The sequence below is a fragment of the Elgaria multicarinata genome, chromosome 11 (genome assembly GCF_023053635.1).
Source record: "Elgaria multicarinata webbii isolate HBS135686 ecotype San Diego chromosome 11, rElgMul1.1.pri, whole genome shotgun sequence".
NCBI classification, from domain to species: domain Eukaryota; kingdom Metazoa; phylum Chordata; class Lepidosauria; order Squamata; family Anguidae; genus Elgaria; species Elgaria multicarinata.
Genome location: NC_086181.1, coordinates 42,146,995 through 42,166,379, shown reverse-complemented (window position 1 = coordinate 42,166,379; position 19,385 = coordinate 42,146,995). Strand labels below are relative to the sequence as shown.

Genomic DNA, 19,385 nt, shown 5'->3' with positions numbered 1-19,385 from the left:
AGCAGCAGTGATAGCAGTGGCTGCACGGTGGGAAGAAGCCATGGCATTTCTGGCACTTTCTTCTGCTGGCCTGGATTGGTTGTCTATGGCCTCATCTACACCAAGCAGGATATTGCACCATGAAAGTGGTATGTAAAAGCCAGGAGCCGCAGCAAGCAGGATATAGCGGTTTTACAATGGGCCCCAACAGTTGACTGTGCACTTCAATACCACTATAAAGCAGCAGTGTGGCTCCTGCCTGCAAACACCCAAGGGCCAAACTTCATTATCACTCAATCTGATTATCTTGCATCTTATTTCCCGCTTGGCCTCCAGTCTTGGAGAAGAGGCAAACATGTCTGCTACGAATCAGAGTTAAAACTCTGCAGAGCTAATTATTTCCCCCCTATAATTATCCACACCACTATAATTACTTCATTGCCTGAAGCCCATGAAACTATTGAATAGATGCTAGAAATAGAGTCAATAAGCAATACAGAAAGTGCTTATAAAACCTTCATTCTTTCACCTTTCAGAAATGGAAAAAGAGGATAGAGGCAGGCGGGGCTCTTTCAAATCAAACTTTTGATCTGGTCTCAAACCAGCGTGCACTGGTTCTTCTTCATAATCTTGTTGACTTAAGGATAAGGCTGATTTGCTTCTATAAGTAATATTGGCAGATTCTGCTGCTATCCACAGCAGCTCTTTAAGTGAGACTGAAGCTGCAGGCAGTCCACAAGGGAATCTACTGTAGAGAAGAAATCAGCTGCAAGGTAGATGAGGTTCCTGTGGTTACTTCTGCTGCTGACTCTCAATGAGTGCAAAAATGCTCATACAAAGTGCCCAGGAATGGATGCCATCCCAGTTCCTCATGACTGGTATCAGCCAGGGAACCTCCTCATTGGGGCAATTGCCTCCCAAACATGCTACATGTTCAATGAAATGTCCTTCATGAATCATCCTTTCCAGGAGCTCGGCTTTGATTTTCCAGTGTAAGGGATTAATTTCTCACCTCACCCTATCATGCGTGGTCAAATACTCAAGTCATGTAAACTACAGGGATTTAGAATTTTCAAATAAGAATAGAGTTCTTAGACAATGTGAGTCACCATATTTCTTTCTTAGGCCTCATTTACACCAAGCAGGATATTCCATTATGAAAGTGGTATGAAAGAGGTATATAAAAGGCAGGAGCCAAGCTCCTGCTTTATAGCGGTATTGAAGTGCACTGCAGGATCTACACTACTGCTTTATAGTGCTACTGAAGTGCACTGACAACACATCTACACCAAGCAGGATATAACACTATGAAAGTGGTATGAAAGTCGTATATGGTATGTGTCAATGGGTCTCAACAGTTGTCAGTGCACTTCAATACTGCTATTAAGCAGTAGTGTGGCTCCTGCCTCTTCTATACCTCTTTCATACTACTTTCATAGTGGAATATCCTGCTTGGTGTAGATGAGCCCTTAGTCCTTATCAGTGTGTTTTGAGCATAAGGATTTCGAAGACCCTTTCCACACCTATGGGTTATCAAAGGAAAATGGAGAAATCATCCCTGCCTGCTCCTGGGGCCTTAGCTACCTTTTCTTCCAGGGGAGAGGAGGGGAGACCTTGCGTTGGGATTAACGCAAGATCTCGCTCCCATTTATACGTAAGGTGTGACGACCTCATGAAGAGAGGCTTTGCACACACCATTTTTTTTTAATTTTTAAAGGGAGAGGAGCACACGAATTCTTGTGCGCTGAAGGTAGGTGCTTTTTTCAATTTCATTTCATTTCCCCGCTCTCCCCATCCTAACCCCAATGGACGCAGCTCCCGGCTCTGCGTGAGTAATCCGGGGGAGAGGAGGGGAGACCTCACATTATGAATAATGCGAGATCTCACCCTCATTTACACGCGAGGCGCGACGAGCTCAAGAAGAGAGCCGTTGCACCTGCCATTTTTTTAAAAAAAATCTTTTAAAGGGCCGGCTGCACATGAGAGGATGAGCAGCAAGGTAAGTGGTTTTTTTAAAAAACAAACAAACAAACAAACTTGATTTCCCTACTCCCCCCACCCTAGCCCTGTTGGGTGCAGCACTCCTGAGGAGCTCTGTGCCCTGTGCATGACTCCTGGCTCTGCACAAGTAATCACGCAGAGCCAGGAAAAGCCGCGGAAATGGGCCACATGCTTGCGGTCTCAGGCTCAGCCGCAGGAAAAAGCAGGGCAAAAGGGTACTGTAGGCCTATATCCAGGGGCCAGGGAGGGTTGATCCCTGCCTGAGCCTGGGATCCCCTGTACGCCATCTAGACATACAGGGGCAATCCCAGGTATCACCCTGGGGATATAGGCTGGTCTAGCAAAGTCCTACATGAGCAATAATTGCAAAACAGTCTCTCCTTCAGTCCAACAATGGTGAAAATTTATTATTATAATATATTTTGCAATATTTGATCAGGATCAGTTCAGAATTTAGATTGATTTATGTAAATCAGAGTAGTCCACCAGTCTCTGCATTATTTGTGAAAGATCATGTATCTGCTTTTGCAGTATGGTGATGAAGTTCTACCAGCACTTGCTGGCTTTGGCATTTGCTGTCAATGAGATCAACGAGGATCCTAGCATTTTACCCAATGTCACACTTGGTTTCCACATGTACGACACCTACTACTCTATGGTAATGACCTACCGTACTACTCTGGACTTGCTCTTCAAATCACATAGATTTGTGCCCAACTATGAATGTGGCATCCGAAAAAAACTAATATCCATCATTGGGGGACTTGCCTCTGATACTTCCTTCCACATGGCAGAAATTTTAGGACTTTACAAGATTCCACAGGTAAGAACTGGGAATGGAGCAAAACATTCCTGTTATTTTACTTAGAGTAATGTCACATTCAACATCCCATGAAACTTATTGGTGGGAGATCCAGGACAAATAAAAGGAAGTACTCCTTCACACAGCACATAGTTAAGTTATGGAACTCACTACCACAGGATGTGATGATGGCCATCAATCTGGATGGCTTTAAAAGGGGGTTGGATAAGTTCTTGGAGGCAAAGGCTATCAATGGCTACTAGCTCTGATGGTTTTGTGCTATCTCCAGTATTCAAGGCAATAAGCCTGTGTGCACCAGTTGCTGGGGAACATGGGTGGGAGGGTGGTGTTGCACCATGTCCTGCTTGTTCATCCCTGGCCGATGGCTGGTTGGCCACTGTGTGAACAGAGTGCTGGACTAGATGGACCCTTGGTCTGATCCAGCATCTGGGCACTTCTTAGGTTCTTATGTTCTTATGTGGGTGTTTTTGTGGTCCAAGAAGAGAAGGAGGTATGAATGTCTGAAAACTATGTTTTGTTAAAGATTAAAGAACTAAGCTTGATGCAGAATGGCTTTGGATAGTGGGGAAACATGGGCATCAGGGCAGAGTGAAGGATTCCTAATAGATCTTTTCATCATGCTTGTTGTCTGCTACAAATAACACCACATAACTGTGTTGATGGTAAACAAGTCCTTGAGTTTAACACTGACAAGTTTCACTGCGGTTAATATTCACATAAACGTTTCCTTCTCCAAATATTACTCAAAATATGAAAAAAAGCATTCATCTTAAACCTCTGTATATGTTCTTTTAGCTTGCATATGGCTCATTTGCCCCAGATGAAAATGAAATAACACAGAACCTTCCCTTCTACCGTATGGTTCCAAATGAAGTCCATGAGTACATGGGGATTATCCATTTGCTCAAGCATTTTGGATGGATGTGGGTTGGACTTTACGCTGTGGATGACGACAGTGGAAAACATTTCTTGCAGAGCCTGGAGCCATTGCTTTCTAATCATGGAATCTGTTCAGCCTTCACACTAATACTCCCACGTCACAGTCGTATATTTATTAATAATGAAATGGATGGTAGGTTTGGGGATATTTTTGTATCTTTCATGAATCGTAAAGCCAGAGTATTTGTTAATTATGGTGATATTATGACCATTATGTGGCTGATCAGCTTTAAAAATCTATTAGTTCCTGAAAATATGGAAGGCAGTTTTGTTGGCAAGCTGTGGATTATGACAGCCCAGGCTGACTTCATCGTAACGGGCATTACAAGAAGATTAGACTTTGAAATGTTCCAAGGCACCCTTTTCTTCGCAATTCACTCAAATGAACCTCAAGGGTTCCAGAGATATCTTGAGAACGTAAGACCAAACTGGACACCAGGAGATGGCTTTCTCAAAGATTTCTGGGAGCAAGTTTTTGAGTGTTCCATTCCAAATCCTCAGGAACCAATGGAAGATTATAATATTTGCACTGGGGAGGAGAAGCTGGAAAGCCTTCCAAGTTCTGTTTTTGAAATGAGCATGAGTGGTCACAGCTATAGCATCTATAATGCTGTTTACGCTATTGCATATGCTCTCTATGCCATGGACTCAACTAGGGCCAAACATAGAGCAATGGAATGCAGTAAAAGTCTTAAACTTCAAGACGTTCAGCCTTGGCAGGTAATATTTCAACCCTGAAATGACATCGTTTTCATGATCATGTTCATATAAATCAAAGAGTCATGGAATTGGAGTCGTAAGGGTCTGTTTCAACTAGTGCTGTGCTGAAAATGTCTCCCATGAGAATTTTGACCATTTTCATTGAATCTGATAGAAAAGAAATTGCTTTTGAAAAGAAATTCAAAGGAGAAGAAATTTTGGAGGAATTCTCATGGGTTTGGTCCACGGTTCTTCTGTTTCCCATACTTATGAGACTGATTGAAAAGCATGCGTGACTCATGAGTGTCCTGTCTTTCATTTCATAATTTTCTGTCTGACAGCCTGTAGCCTCCTTGGCTTCCCACATTTCCTACCCAGGGGAATATATTTCAGATCAGAAAGTGCAGGCAGCCTGGGAGACTGTAGAGCAATGGTGAAATGTGTAATAAAAAGTAGAGAGAGAGAGAGAGAGAGAGAGAGAGAGAGAGAGAGAACCCTCAGCTGCCTTATAATGATTTCATATGGTCAAAACCACCACCAATACACGTTCAACATAAATTATAAAATGCCCTAAGAATGAGGCATTGAAAGGGAAGCCCATTTTATGGGGGGAAAGAACATTTTCAGGAAATTCCGGTGGTTTTTCTTTTCTTACCTCCTAGAAATTAAAGGACACTTTTTAGAATTTTATCCACATTTCCTTCACCATCATTTTTCGAGCTGAGTCCAGTCCTTCCCCTGAATGCCCTGGAGTGATGGTAGGTATATGGGTCATTGTGGAGGTTGCAAAACTGAGGTCCAAAACCCTTGAGGCTGAAAAAGAAGAAGAAGAAGCTGTTCCACAACGCTTACCAACGGAGATGCCTACCTGTTAGAGAATTTCTCCTCCACCTGGAGAATTTCTGTGAAATTGCCCCGTCAATTTCTTTAGCCACAAATAGGGAGGAGAGTTGTGAGAGGTCATTCACTTCCTGACACCCACACTAATCCCTCTGTGTCCCTCCCCAGATCTCTCCCTCCCCCTCCCTGTGTTTGTGCCCCCCATTTCTTCTGTGTCTACTCTCTGCTTCCTCTCTCTACCTCCTCCCCCAGTAATCTTGATAATGCACTCTATCAGATGAGTGTTTTATTGCATTACTGGGCACTCACGGATTTCTGTGGGTCCCTCTCATGACGTTGTCTGCCTCCCATACACCTCCTGCCCCTTCCAGCCTTCTTCGTGCCACAAAAACTACCCCAGTAAGTCCAACTTATTTTAAAGATGAATGCTGCCACTATCTCCTGCTGTGTGCAGGAGAAGCAGCAGGTTCAAAACGGCCCACTGAATAGGCCATGTGCATGTTGTTTACTTCCTCTTTCAAAAGAGGAAATAATGAAGGACAAACACATGGGTGGAGAAGTGATGGTAAGCCAACACAATTTTCGCCTGTGTAATGATGTTCAGTATCACTCTCTTCTCACTTCTGCTAGAGCAAGGGGGAAAGAGCAACCTGTATCATAACCGCAAGTGTGTGTGTGTGTGTGTGTGTGTGTGTATGTGTGTGTGTGTTTGAATGCTCACATAAGTGCATGTGTGTGCTGCTTTGACACCTGAGACAACAGGCAATAATGTCTTCATTAAAGATGTGAAAGCCAAACATTCCAGAACTGAAGGAATGAAATAAAATGGCTAATTTCTCCAAACATGCTTTTGTGGGTGAAGTCACTGGGATCTGTAGAACAAACAACCTATTCCTTTTTATCTTTCCACTAGCTCTACCCATTTCTTCAAGGCATTTGGTTTAACAACTCAGCTGGAGAAACGGTGTTTTTTAATGACAATGGGGAATTGGTTGCCGGATTTGATATCATGAACATGGTCATCTTCCGAAACAATTCCTTCCTGAAAATCAAGGTTGGAAGAGTGGACCCCACTGCTCTAGATATGAAACAATACATCATTAATGAGGATTTGATTGAGTGGCGTGAAAGATTTAATCAGGTATGGACCCTGCAGGGTTCTTGAAAGACATTGGGGGCTGAACGTATCCTTTGCTGAATAATTTGGACATGTTGTAAGTGCCCTGATTCTATATCACATCATATGCACCTATAGCATTATTGGGGGGGGGGGGACATTACCAAATTTCTCCAGGGGGAGAATAAATTCTCCAACAATTCCTCACAGGTAGGCATTATTATTGTTATTATTATTATTATTATTATTATTATTATTATTATTATTATTAATTTATTTATATAGCACCATCAATGTACATGGTGTAAAACAGTAAATAGCAAGACCCTGCCGCATGGGCTTACAATCTAATAAAATCATAGTAAAACAATAAGGAGGGGAAGAGAATGCAAACAGGCACAGGGTAGGGTAAGCAGGCACAGGGTAGGGTAAAACTAACAGTATAAAGTCTGCACAACATCAAGTTTTAAAAGCTTTAGGAAAAAGAAAAGTTTTTAGTTGAGCTTTAAAAGCTGCGATTGAACTTGTAGTTCTCAAATGTTCTGGAAGAGCGTTCCAGGCGTAAGGGGCAGCAGAAGAAAATGGACGGAGCCGAGCAAGGGAAGTAGAGGCCCTTGGGCAGGCGAGAAACATGGCATCAGAGGAGCGAAGAGCATGAGCGGGGCAATAGCGTGAGATGAGAGAGGAGAGATAGGAAGGAGCTAGACCGTGAAATGCTTTGAAGGTTAACAGAAGTTTATATTGGATTCTGAAGTGAATTGGAAGCCAATGAAGAGATTTCAGAAGCGGAGTAACACCATTGGTAAGGATTACAGAACAGCTTCTTCCTCCCCCCTCCCTTTTCCCAAATACTTTTTGGGTGTTTTTTTTTTTTTTTTTGCACTGCCATTGCAAATGACAACAGCATCAATTATGTTGGCAGCCTGGCAGCCATTTTGCATCCTACACAGTGTCCCATCTATCTATCATCACTCCAGGGCATTGAGCAGAAAGAATGCAGACACCACAAACGAACAAACAAAAAACAGTGGTGAAGAAAAAGTGGAGAAAATTCTGGCTGTGTGTGGGTGTGGGTGTGGGTGTGGGTGTGTGGGTGTGATTGAATATGCTATGTTTTGGATGCATCCACATTAACTGTTGACTGATTTCTTTCTGTTTCTGCTGATCAACATCCCCAAACATACATACCTTCTCCCTTACTAAAATTTCTTCATTTCTTTGGATAGGTGCTTCCACTCTCTGTATGCAGTGACTCTTGCAAACTTGGTTATCAGAAGAGAAAGCGGGAAGGAGAGAAATTTTGCTGCTATGATTGTGATCCATGCCCAGAAGGGAAATTTTCCAACCAAACAAGTATGTGAGGTACATACGGGAGGAGGCGTTCCTACAGATAGCCCGAAACCATCTTGGAAAATGCAGATCATAAAATACACTGGGACAGAACAATTCATACTGACAAAACAATACCTTGCAACCGACCAGACATAATGGTCATTGACAAAAACACAAAAACACACATACCTCATTGACATAGCAATACCGAATGACAAACATGTTGAAAAGGAAGAGGAAAAGGAAGAAAAATATACACCACTGGCCATGGAAGTCAAAGAACTATGGCAACAGGAAAAGGTCACAATTATTTCATTAGTTACATCAGTCACTGGCATCACATAAAAAAAGCTATACAGAAAACCTTCCGAAATTGGGCCTACCAAAATACATCCACACCAACATCCAGAAAGCAGACATACTTAAAACATGCTCAATTGTCAGGAAATTCATGAATCTGTAAAAGACAGAATGACTTGGCAAAGCCCGTCACATCCATCTAGAAAAACTGCCATGAGCAAAAAAGAGATAATAATAATAATAATAATAATAATAATAATAATAATAATAATAATAATGATGATGTTTACCTAGTGCAAAGCCACTATGAAGCATGCAGCCATCAGGCTATATGGTGGAAGACTCAGGATGGATAAAATGAAGTCATACAGCACATAGCTCTTCTGTGGAATTGACTGCCACACAATGTCGTGAAGACCACAAGCTTAGCTCTTAAAGTCAGTTAGGCAATTTCATGGAGGGTAAGGCTATCAATGCCACGAGTCATAATGATTAGCTGCTTCCAAGATCAGAGAAATCAGGCCTCCGAAGAACAGGTGCTGGGGCAGGACAGTTGGAAAGTACTATTTATCTCATATCCTGGAAGTTCGGATTCTCAGTGGAATCCAGTCGGCTACTGTAGGAACTGGGCTCATCTTTGTTCTCATGTCCCTTGTTGTGTGGTTATGGACACTCACAGTAACCATGATTTCCAGGCAGCCAATCTCATGAAACCTTAGGGAAGAGGTACGGTGCGATCCCAAACCTGCAAAACGTAACATAAACATAGGAGCCAGAAATATCGATACAGCAAGAAAAAGCTGTCACACTTTTAAATTTATCTTCACAAGATTCTACAGAGGTTAGAAGAACCAGTAACTCCCATACCAAATGTAGTTCTAAGAATCAGATTCATTTTGCATATGCATTGCTGCACTGATGGTCCTTATTTTTTTTCCCCAGACTTGGACGAATGTGTCAAATGCCCAGAAGATCAATATCCAAGCAGGAGCAGAGACAGATGTATCCAAAAAGTGATAACTTTTCTATCTTATGACGAACCTTTAGGGATCAGTTTAGCTTCAGTTGCTGTTTCATTCTCCCTGAACACAGCCTTGGTGCTAGGAATATTTATTAAGCACAGAGATACCCCAATAGTGAAAGCCAACAACCGGGACCTCACTTACACTCTCCTCATCTCCCTCTTGCTCTGCTTCCTCTGTTCCTTGCTTTTCCTTGGCCAACCAAGTACAGTGAGCTGCCTTGTCCGGCAAGCTGCTTTTGGCATCATCTTCTCAGTGGCTGTTTCTTGTGTGTTGGCCAAAACCATCACTGTGGTTCTCGCTTTCATGGCCACCAAACCAGGGTCCAGCATGAGGAACTGGATGGGGAAAAGGCTGGCTTTTTCCATTGTCCTTTTCTCCTCTTCGATCCAAGGAGGTATTTGCATGCTGTGGCTTGGGACCTTTCCTCCATTCTCAGATTTGGACATGCAGTCCTTAATAGGACAGATAGTAGCAGAATGCAATGAAGGCTCCGTCATCATGTTTTACTGTGTCCTGGGCTATATGGGACTTCTGTCCATCATCAGCTTCACTGTGGCTTTTCTTGCCAGAAAGTTGCCTGACAGTTTTAATGAAGCCAAGTTTATCACGTTCAGCATGCTGATGTTTTGCAGCGTTTGGTTGACTTTTGTTCCCACCTACCTGAGCACCAAAGGGAAATACATGGTAGCTGTGGAGATCTTCTCTATCTTAGCCTCCAGTGCTGGATTATTGGCCTGTATATTTTCCCCAAAATGTTACATTATTTTGCTGAGGCCTGAGTTGAACAGCAAAGAACATCTAGTAAGAAGAAAGATGGGGTGAAGTGTTGTAATTGTATATTCTTCTGTATGCTATATTTGCTGTATTTCTCCTGCCATGAATCTGACACTGGAGTTAGTGGACCCATTCAACAGTTCATCTCAGGACATTTTATCTACAGTTCCTTTCCATTATATCCATTTGTCACAACAAATAAATAAAATGGCCTATCTTACTTCAGTAATGTGATTGTTATATCCAGTAATACATTTGCATATCTTTGGGAATAATTCTGTGCAAGCATGCCTGTAGGGAACTTGCATTGCACTTAATATGATCTACATCTGATTAGGCATGCATAATATTGCTTTGTCAGGCAGCAATCCTGCATGGTATACCCCTTATAAAATCATGAAAATACTTTTTGAAATTGTCAATGGCCTTAGCTAGACCTAAGGTTTATCCCGGGATGGTCCAGGGTCTTCCCTGTTCATGTAAATGACACACATGGGATCCCGGGAGCAGGGAGGGACAACCCCGGGATGATCCCGGGATAAACCTGAGGTCTAGCTAAGGCCTATGTCTTGGTTTTCAACAACAACAAAAAACAAATTAAGTAAATAATGGACACAGTTTTGGATTTGGTTCTTTTAGGAATTTAGGAAGCTGCCTTTTACTCAGTTAAATAATGTCAACACTGACTGGCATCAGCTCTCCAGAGGTACAGGTGGCAATATTTCCAGTCCTACCTAGACATGCCAAGGGTTGAACATGGGACCTTCTGTATGTGCAACATCTGCTCCATTAATCACAGACACAACTTTACTCCATTTTTTACTGGACAATGTTGAGATGTACTGGTAAATATCAGAAATAATTTTGCCAGCAGGTTGTTTGGACTTTTTTTTTTTTTTAAAAAAAAGGGTTCCTTTGTAAATATTCTTATTTACTAGAACAACTTGATATAATCTTTTTGATAGTCTACAGCAGGATTTGATTCAATTTCAGGCATTCAGTATTGTCCTGATAATGAGATGAGTATTATGAATAATTCACGAAATGTATAAGAATTCTGCATCCTAAACCAATTATTATTATTATTATTATTATTATTATTATTATTATTATTATTATTATTATTTACATTTATATACTGCCCCATAGCCAAAGCTCTCCAAAATAATACGTAATTATTTTGATTTTTGATTTTCTTTTTCTTTTCTTTTTACTAGGGGTGTGCACGGACCCCCCGCTCCGCTTCACTTGCAGATCCGCCATTTTTTGGAGCGGGCCGCTCCGCCCCCGCTCCGCCCACTTCCGCTCCGCTCCTCTCGGAGCTCCGGATCCGGATCGGAGCTCCGTTTCCCCCCCCATAGGGTTGCATTGAAAGCTAAAAAAGTAAACAACTTTTTTTTGGTTGAAGTTAGAAACCTCATGTTTGGCACCATGACACCTCATGGGCGTATACACACACACACCAAGTTTCAAGGCAATCCCATCATCCCCTGATTTTTGGCGAATTTTTAAAAATCGGGCACCCCATTCACACCCCTTGGGATAGCTCCGTCAATTTGCATGTTAGAAACCTCAAACTCGGCACCAGGGCAGCTTATCCATGTGTCCACATGGACGCCCAGACTCAAGGCAGTCCCATCATCCCCTGATTTTTGGCGCGGCTCTAACCTCTAATGCACCACCCATAACCCTAATTCACACCCCTTTAGATAGCTCCATCAATTTGCACGTTAGAAACCTCAAACTCGGCACCATGATAGCTTAGCCACGTGTCCACATGGACGCCAAGTTTCAAGGCAATCCCATCATTCCCTGATTTTTGGCGAATTTTTGAAAATCGGCCACCCCATTCACACCCCTTGGGATAGCTCCGTCAATTTGCATGTTATAAACCTCAAACTCGGCACCAGGGCAGCTTATCCATGTGTCCACATGGACGCCCAGACTCAAGGCAGTCCCATCATCCCCTGATTTTTGGCGTGGCTTAAACTTTTTAACTCACCCCAAATCAAGTCCCATTCTACAACTACGTCAATTTGCACGTTAGAAACCTATCCTTTGGTCCCATGACAGCTTACCCATGTGTCCCCATGGACACCAAGTTTCAAGGCAATCCCATCATCCCCTGATGTTAGGGGAAGTTTTGAAAATCGGGCACTCCAGTATGTCAGGGATTTAAAGTTGCAATGCAGACAGCTCTATGGGGCCAGTTCAACTTGATAAAGTCTAAGTGAGCGCAGGAAGGACTTCTCCCCTGAGTCAAAGCAAGACACATACACCATCCCTGCAAGGCAGGAAGGGGAGAAGGGAGGGAAAGCAGGCAGGCAGGCAGGCAGCATGCATTGTAGTGCCGCAAGGATGACTTGAGCACTAACGCATAGCAAACCAACCTGTAAGCAGGCGCAAGGAGCAAGTGAGGCAAAGATGGCTGGTTGTTTCTTTCTAAGCCAGCAGTTACGCATTGAGGGGCACAGAGGAGGACGACTGGGAGCAAGCGTGCCGGAGGGTGCTGGGCACGAACCGCAAAGCCCATCTCCCAGGCACCAGGCGGGCAGAGAGGCAGGCAGAGTGACATGTCATAGATCTAGTATTGGGGAGGAGTCAGTCCCGGCAGATGCCCCACCACAGTAGCACCCTGGGTGGGCGTTGGAAAACGCCATCTTGTGGGTCCATACTTCCCCCACCCCATGTCCTGCAGGGTTGCCTGCCTAACCCTTGTGGGGATGGGAGATGGAGAGCTTAGAGTGGCAGTGCCAGCAGCAGCCTTCGGCTTTCCCCTGGAACCAGTCGCCTTGCCCGCCTCTTTCCCCAGCAAGACCGACTGGTGCTTCCTCTGAAGATGCATCTTCATGCTGCTGGTTCCATAATGCCCTGTAGATGAACCCCTGCTTAGGCTGAGTTTGCAGTGGCGACAGACAGCAAAGTGGGGATCCGCTCCCAACTCAAAGTGGTCCCACACGATGCTTGTCTTTCGTTTCCATGGTGACACCACCAATTGCCCGCCTGAGCTCTCTGGTGTTGCCACAGAAACAGGGGTGGCAGCAGAAGAGGGGTGAGATGAGACTGGGGAGAGAGCCTCAGCCTGCTGCTGCTCCTCCTCAGCCCCCACATCCTGGAGGACCACCGCCTCCTCCTCCTCCCCCTCCACTGTGCTGAGGACCTTGTCTAGGTCCATCAGCGGGCTAATGGGCTCAAAGGATAATGAAGGAGATACTCCTCCTCCTCCTCTAATGGCACTGCTGCCACCTGCCTCTTGCCACCTGCCTGCTTACGGGTGCCAGCCTGAGCCTTGCTGCTTTCAGCACGCCTGCTTCCTCTTCTCATGATGACTAATAAAATATTAATACTACTACTAATATGTATAAGGTACTATATGTATAAGAAGAATATAATATGTTTAAATGTAGGGAAATGGGACAAGAAGTGGGACTTCACAAAAGCAGTGCACACACAGCACACTCGCAGTCCAAGTTACACAGAGAAGAAAAAGAGAATTATATTTTTTTGGTATTTATTTGTATATAGATAGAAGGAAACACAATCAGGATTTAAGAGAGGGGAGGGGGGACCAACCAACTACTAATATGTATAAGAAGAATAAAATATTAATACTACTACTAATAATATGTATGAGAATATACTAATATATATATATATATATATATATATATATATATACTATAGTACTAAGAATATGTAAAAGAATATAATAATATGTTTAAGAATATTACTAATAAATGTAGGGAAATGGGACAAGAAGTGTGTGTATGCTTTCAAAAGAAAGCTTTCACAAAAGCAGAACAGTCAGGCTTTAATAGAGGGAAGGGGGGGCAAACAACCCAACCAACCAAACACACACTCCAAAATTTAAAAATAAAGTTTATATTAAATCAAAGTAAGGGAAAAACACAGGGCAAACTAAGCTATAAGTCAGAAAGAAGCAAACAAACACACACACACGCGCCAAACTAAATCTATCCTAATCTATCTCCAAAGTCCAAAGCAGGAGCACTAACTAACTAGTCTTCCCTCCACGAACGCCAACCCACAAAGAGACACAAAACAGAAAGTTCTCAGGTTGGGTCTGCCTTAGTCCCCCCTCCAACGCTGGGATTGGAGGATGATGCTTTCTGAGGAGATCAATTCTCATCAGGATTGGGAGTTGAATGTGCCTGTCATCGCTTCCAAAAAAACAACAAAAAAAACAAACCCCGATTTTTAACAAAATATTGCACGTGAACCACAGGATGCAGAAAGTTGAGAGTAGTCTCAAAATGACCCCCATCCACGACTCTCTGTGCACAAGAATTTTCAGAATGATAGCTTAACCCCCCCCCCAGTTATCCCCGATTCTTTTCCGCAATGCAATCCTATGGGCGAAAAGCCGAAAACGCCGTTTGAGCCGCGCGGTTGACCCGATTTTCAAAAAAATATAGCACGTGACCCACATGACGCAGAGAGGTGAGAGTGGTCTCAAAATGACCCCCATCCACGACTCTCTGAGCACAAGAATTTCCAGAACGATAGCTTCAAAAACAACGTAGTTATGCGCGATTATTTGCCGCAATGCAATCCTATGGCGAAATGTTTTCAAAATGGCGACCGGAGCGCTCCGCCTGAACTAGGAGCTCTGAAAAATGGTCGCTTCTCTTCGCCTTGCTTCTAGGGGTCCGCGGTCCGCTCCTACTCCGCCTCTGGGTAAGGCGGAGCAGGCCAATCCGCTACTGCTTCTACGCTCCTAATCGGAGCGGATCACACCCCTACTTTTTACCCACCCACTCCCATGAGAAAATGACTATCATACCACATTCAATCCAGGATCTGCCTTCATTTGACGGAAGTGTTCCACTCATGAAATCTGCTTCTGGATGATTGAGTTGGGGTGGGGGCATTGTCCAACATATCCTTTGAAACACAGCTCAACTCAAATCAGCAGGCATCCACCAAACACTCCATTTAGCCATTTTAGCAGCTCGAGGGTACATTAGGAGCATAGGTGGGGATGTCTTATGCATTTTCATGGCCGTAGCACATCTCTTTATACACTTCCAGATTTATACATGCTAACAGGCAAAGACATCTGCCACAATCCCTTATCCATTCCTAGCACACAGTCATTTAGAAATAATGTATGGCTGGGATAGTTAAGGATGGAGGAGGTGGTGTTCTATATATGATTTCTTACCATACAGGCAATTTGTTAAAAAATAATAATTAAAAAAATCTAAATTATCCAAAAAGAATGAAGACATGATAACATGGAGTAAACTTGTCACAACTATTGTCACAACTTAATTATTTGCTTTTGTCTGATAATGATTTCTTGTTTGTAAGGTTGTTGTACTCTTCCCATGTCCCATCATCCCTATGGCAATGTGCTATGGCATTCACATTGACAGAAGTGTCACCCAGGAACTCAACAGCTCCTCGTAGTGGATAGTTTATTTCACCTACTTTGACTTGCGTTGGTATGTTCCGAACCTTCACAATGCATTGAACCAGATTTCTTTGCATTAGGTTGGACCACTTCAACAAAGAGATGTGTTCCTGTTACAGTGGTAGTCCGTGTTCTCACACCAGTACAGTATGCTGGTTTTCTCCTACCAGTCTTCTTCTTACGGAAGCAGGGGCTACATTTACCTTGTGTGAGTTCCTGCAGTCCCATCTCCAGTCCAGCCAAGTCTTGCCCTTGTAGAAATACACTAAGAATGGCCTGATTGTGGGCTTGTTGTTGCTGAGGGCGGTCAGCTTCTGTGCAATAGCTTTTTTCAATGACACTTGGATACTTTTCCAAAAAATATTTGCAGAAGACCAGAGACTGATATCGCGCAGCTTAGTTTTAGAATTCCATGTGGCAGCATTTTTTTGCTGAATAAGGTCACTGAAGCCAAAGCAAATGCCCGTTTTTTGTGTTTGTGATGACACACCCCTCTTTACAATATCTGCTGCAAGATTTCCTACAATAAACCCATCAGTGTTGTCAACAAAATTCTTATAAATTTCACTGTCACATTATGCCACACAGAATATTTGCACAAGGGCATTAAAAGCACGTGTGTTCTCAAATATTGACAATTCACCATTTACTTTAATTGGTTTCATATGATCCCTATTGCCATTTTTTAGAAGACCAATAGAGATAGTGTGTTTGACCTTGCTGAGATCTATGTGAAGCCATTCTGAGTTTGTTTGTAGGTAAGATGAACGTTTCCTTTTCCCCCTTTCTTCAGACAAACCACCCCACTTCTCACTTTCTGCCATTTCTGATATGCAGTGCATGATAGATCTTCTGCTGGGACTGGTTCAGACACTTGATTATTAGCATTAATGGATTCTAATGCAAAGCATTCTGCTATGGTGTCGACAATATGTTCATCTCGATCAGTATTCTCTTTATTTTCAACATTTTCAGACATGTTACTTTTAACATATTTTGATTCTCTTGCCTGGATATTACTCTTGAGTTAAAGAACGTCCGGAACAATGGATTGCATTACTATGGAGTCTGGTGGACAAGGTGCTGCCTCACCTGGTTGAATACTACATACAGGATTTTTTTCTTTTTTTCTCAGTATCATCTCCAGTGGTAGTGGTAACACCACAGCAGCAAGCTTCACAGTGCCCTCCAGTGATCTAATGAGATTAAAAACAAAGTCATCCAGACGCATGGGTAGGGTTGTATGTTGAAACTTAGGGCCTTACTAGACGAGGCCTTAGCACACCTTGAGACCCGGTTTCCCTGCTGTGCGTCCAGATGACGCACAGGGGAATCCGGGCCCAGGCCGCACTGAGGCCTCCTCCAATGCGCCATAAGCAAAGTTGCTTATGGTGTGCTTTTTTTGCAGCCCCGGCCTCAGGCCGGAGCTGTGAAACGTCTGGGAAGGTCCGTGGCTTTTTGCTGCTACTCGCTTACTCGCGAGTAGTCGCGAAAAGCTGCGGACCTGGCACAGCGCTCATACGAGCGCTGTGCCCATCGGCCCAGGGGGGAGAAGAGAGGGGCAGGGGGAAGGATGGCAAGGGGGGATGGCAAGGGGGGAGGGTGGGTGAGAGAGCGCCGTGCGCCGCCGCCCGAGCAAGCAGGCGAGCGGCGCTTGCCCGGGCAATGCCGCCCCATGCCAGGACTTGCCCGGGCAAGCGCCGCTCGCCTGCTTGCTCAGGCGGCGGCGCGCGGCACTCTCTCACCCGCCCTCCCCCCTTGCCATCCCCCCTTGCCATCCTTCCCCCCCCCCCGTTTTTTAAAAAACCCTTACCTTACCGGAGTCTTCAGGCCGCACGCGGCCCCTTTAAACTAAACTAAAAAAAAAATGCCAGACACTGCAGGGCTTGCGTCGTCCCTGCGCGTCCGGCGTGTGGAACCCTGGGCGAGGCGCGCTAACGTTAGCGCGCCTTGGCCCTGCCTCCATGCCGGGATAAGCCGGCAGGTCTAGCAAAGCCCACAGTGTGTTTGAGGTCCTTGAAATAAACTTCACTGGAAGCACTATTGGCTGTAATACTGCCATACCCATAGAATGGTACCATCACACCTGTCCACAGTGGTATCAAGTGTGAGATTTTAATAATGTCATCGAATAGGTTTGGAAGCACTTCCTGGTTGCTCCTGTAACCCTCACTGCCTTTCAAAATAACAGTCTGCTTTATCTTCTCTACCATGCCTGTGAAAGCATTGCATTGCACATTTCCCTGGAACCTGTTGGAGGTCTTTTTTTTATGGCATTCTTCTTTGTTTACTTCTTCTGGAGGAGGAATGCCTCCAATTCTATACAGTAGTAAGGTGTTGCTTATTTCACACTCTGTTGGTAAGCCGGACTTATTGTCATCTCCCTCAGTTTCACTCAGTGCCACAGTGATGATGTTTGCCACCAACCTGGGGCGGCACAAAACTCAGGGTTTGTGGCACAAAATGGCACAAAACTAACACTATTTTTTTTCCTCATTCACCAGAGCACATCTAAGGGTATGTCATTTCCCAGCTTCCTGGAGTGGCACAAAACTCGGGGTTTGCGGCACAAAACAGCACAAAAATAGCACTAATTTTTGACACCGGTTTGGAGTGGATCTGAGAATGTGAAATTTTTCTCATTCACCAGAAGGGCATGTCGTTTTCACACTTTAGGATGTGGTACAAAACTCGGGGTTTGTGGCACAGAACAGCAAAAAACTAAGACTAATTTTTGGCACCAGTTTGGAGTTTGTCTGAGAATGTGAAATTTTTCTCATCCACTAGACCACACCTAAGGGTATGTCATTTCCCGGATTCCTGGGGTGGCACAAAACTTGGGGTTTGTGGCACAAAACAGCACAAAACTAACACTAATTTTTGGCATCATTTTGGAGTTTGTCTGAGAATGCGATTTTTTTTCTGTGAACCACCTAGAAATCTCCGGCTATTGGGAGGTATAGAAATGCACTAAATAAATAAATACATACATAACAAGGCTGCTTACAAGCCCCACCAGGTGGTAGTTATTTCTGCTATGGTGTGAATTCTGGCTCAGCTTCCAAAGATGCTTCCTCTAGTGCCAGCACCAACCAGGGTGGCCAGATGCCCTGCTTCTCAGAGGACAGTCCTTTCTTTGAAAGTGCCCTCCACCTGAAGCGATGCCCGCTTTTAAGATAAAGGACCATAGGAAGGGAGAGCAGGGGTTTGAAAACAAAAGAAAAACCCTTCAGGTTAGACTGTTTTCCCCCCATGGTGGGCCCATGGCAAAGGTCTGGGAGGACTTACACCAGAGCTTCCCCCACGCTAGCCATGTACCTACTCTTCTGAAGAAATAACTCAGCATAATTGCATTCTGTCTCTGTATTAGAGAAATGCCCTCACACGCCTTATGAGAGAACGTTGGAAGGTAGATTGGAGATTAATTACAGTGCCGCTTCTGCTTGGAAAATATATGTCAAAGGAGTCTGCAACATTCATAACCAGTAGATCAGATTATTTGTACATAATAAAGAGAATTATTCTTACTCCCTAGTAGAAGAACATGGACAAAAACTTTAAGAGTGTTTTCACTGTGTAGGAACAATATGTATTCTGACTTATCATTGCATGAGGTAAGAAGGAAGATATTAGAAGTCTTCTTTTTTGTTCTAGTCTGACTTGTTATTTTTCCTTCAACCTGCCTTCACCTGGGGACAAATTCTCCTCTTCCAATTCACTCAGTCTGGTTATCTTGGATCTCACTTCCCACTTGGTCTCCATTCATGAAGAATAGAAAAACACATCTCCTACCACTGGTGCCAGGCAGAGTGAAACCTCCGGAGATCTAATGATCTCGCCCTATAATTATCCACACCACTATAATTAGTGGAGCTGATCAGAACCTCTGCACCTTTCCAGAAATCACTAGAAACAGTGACTCAATAAAGAATTCAGAAAGTGTTTATAAAACCCTCCTCTTCCGCCTGTCTAAGCTGGAGTGAGGGTATGAGGCAGGCAGGGCTCTGTCAGATTGAACTTTCGGAGTTTTCCGCTTTTGCTGTATGATCCTCAGTTCAAAAAAATGCATGCCTGATGCTCCTTTTCAAGACATACCTTCCTATACTTGTTGATATTGAC

General features: G+C 43.8%; 1 protein-coding gene across 1 annotated transcript; it reads left to right on the top strand.

Moving 5' to 3' along the window:
• Positions 1-828: 828 nt before the first annotated feature.
• Positions 829-9,877, top strand: LOC134405938 (vomeronasal type-2 receptor 26-like). Its single transcript, XM_063137185.1, has 6 exons — positions 829-971; positions 2,512-2,803; positions 3,599-4,462; positions 6,195-6,422; positions 7,625-7,751; positions 8,973-9,877. The coding sequence occupies exons 1-6, from the start codon at positions 829-831 to the stop codon at positions 9,875-9,877; spliced, it is 2,559 nt and encodes an 852-aa protein (XP_062993255.1).
• Positions 9,878-19,385: the final 9,508 nt, after the last annotated feature.

Coding starts and splice junctions, on each gene's coding strand:
- LOC134405938 (XM_063137185.1), top strand. CDS start 829: ATGGATGCCATCCCAGTTCCTCATGACTGGTATCAGCCAGGGAACCTC. Junction 4,463..6,194: donor AAGACGTTCAGCCTTGGCAG/GTAATATTTCAA, acceptor TCTTTCCACTAG/CTCTACCCATTTCTTCAAGG. Junction 6,423..7,624: donor GGCGTGAAAGATTTAATCAG/GTATGGACCCTG, acceptor TTCTTTGGATAG/GTGCTTCCACTCTCTGTATG.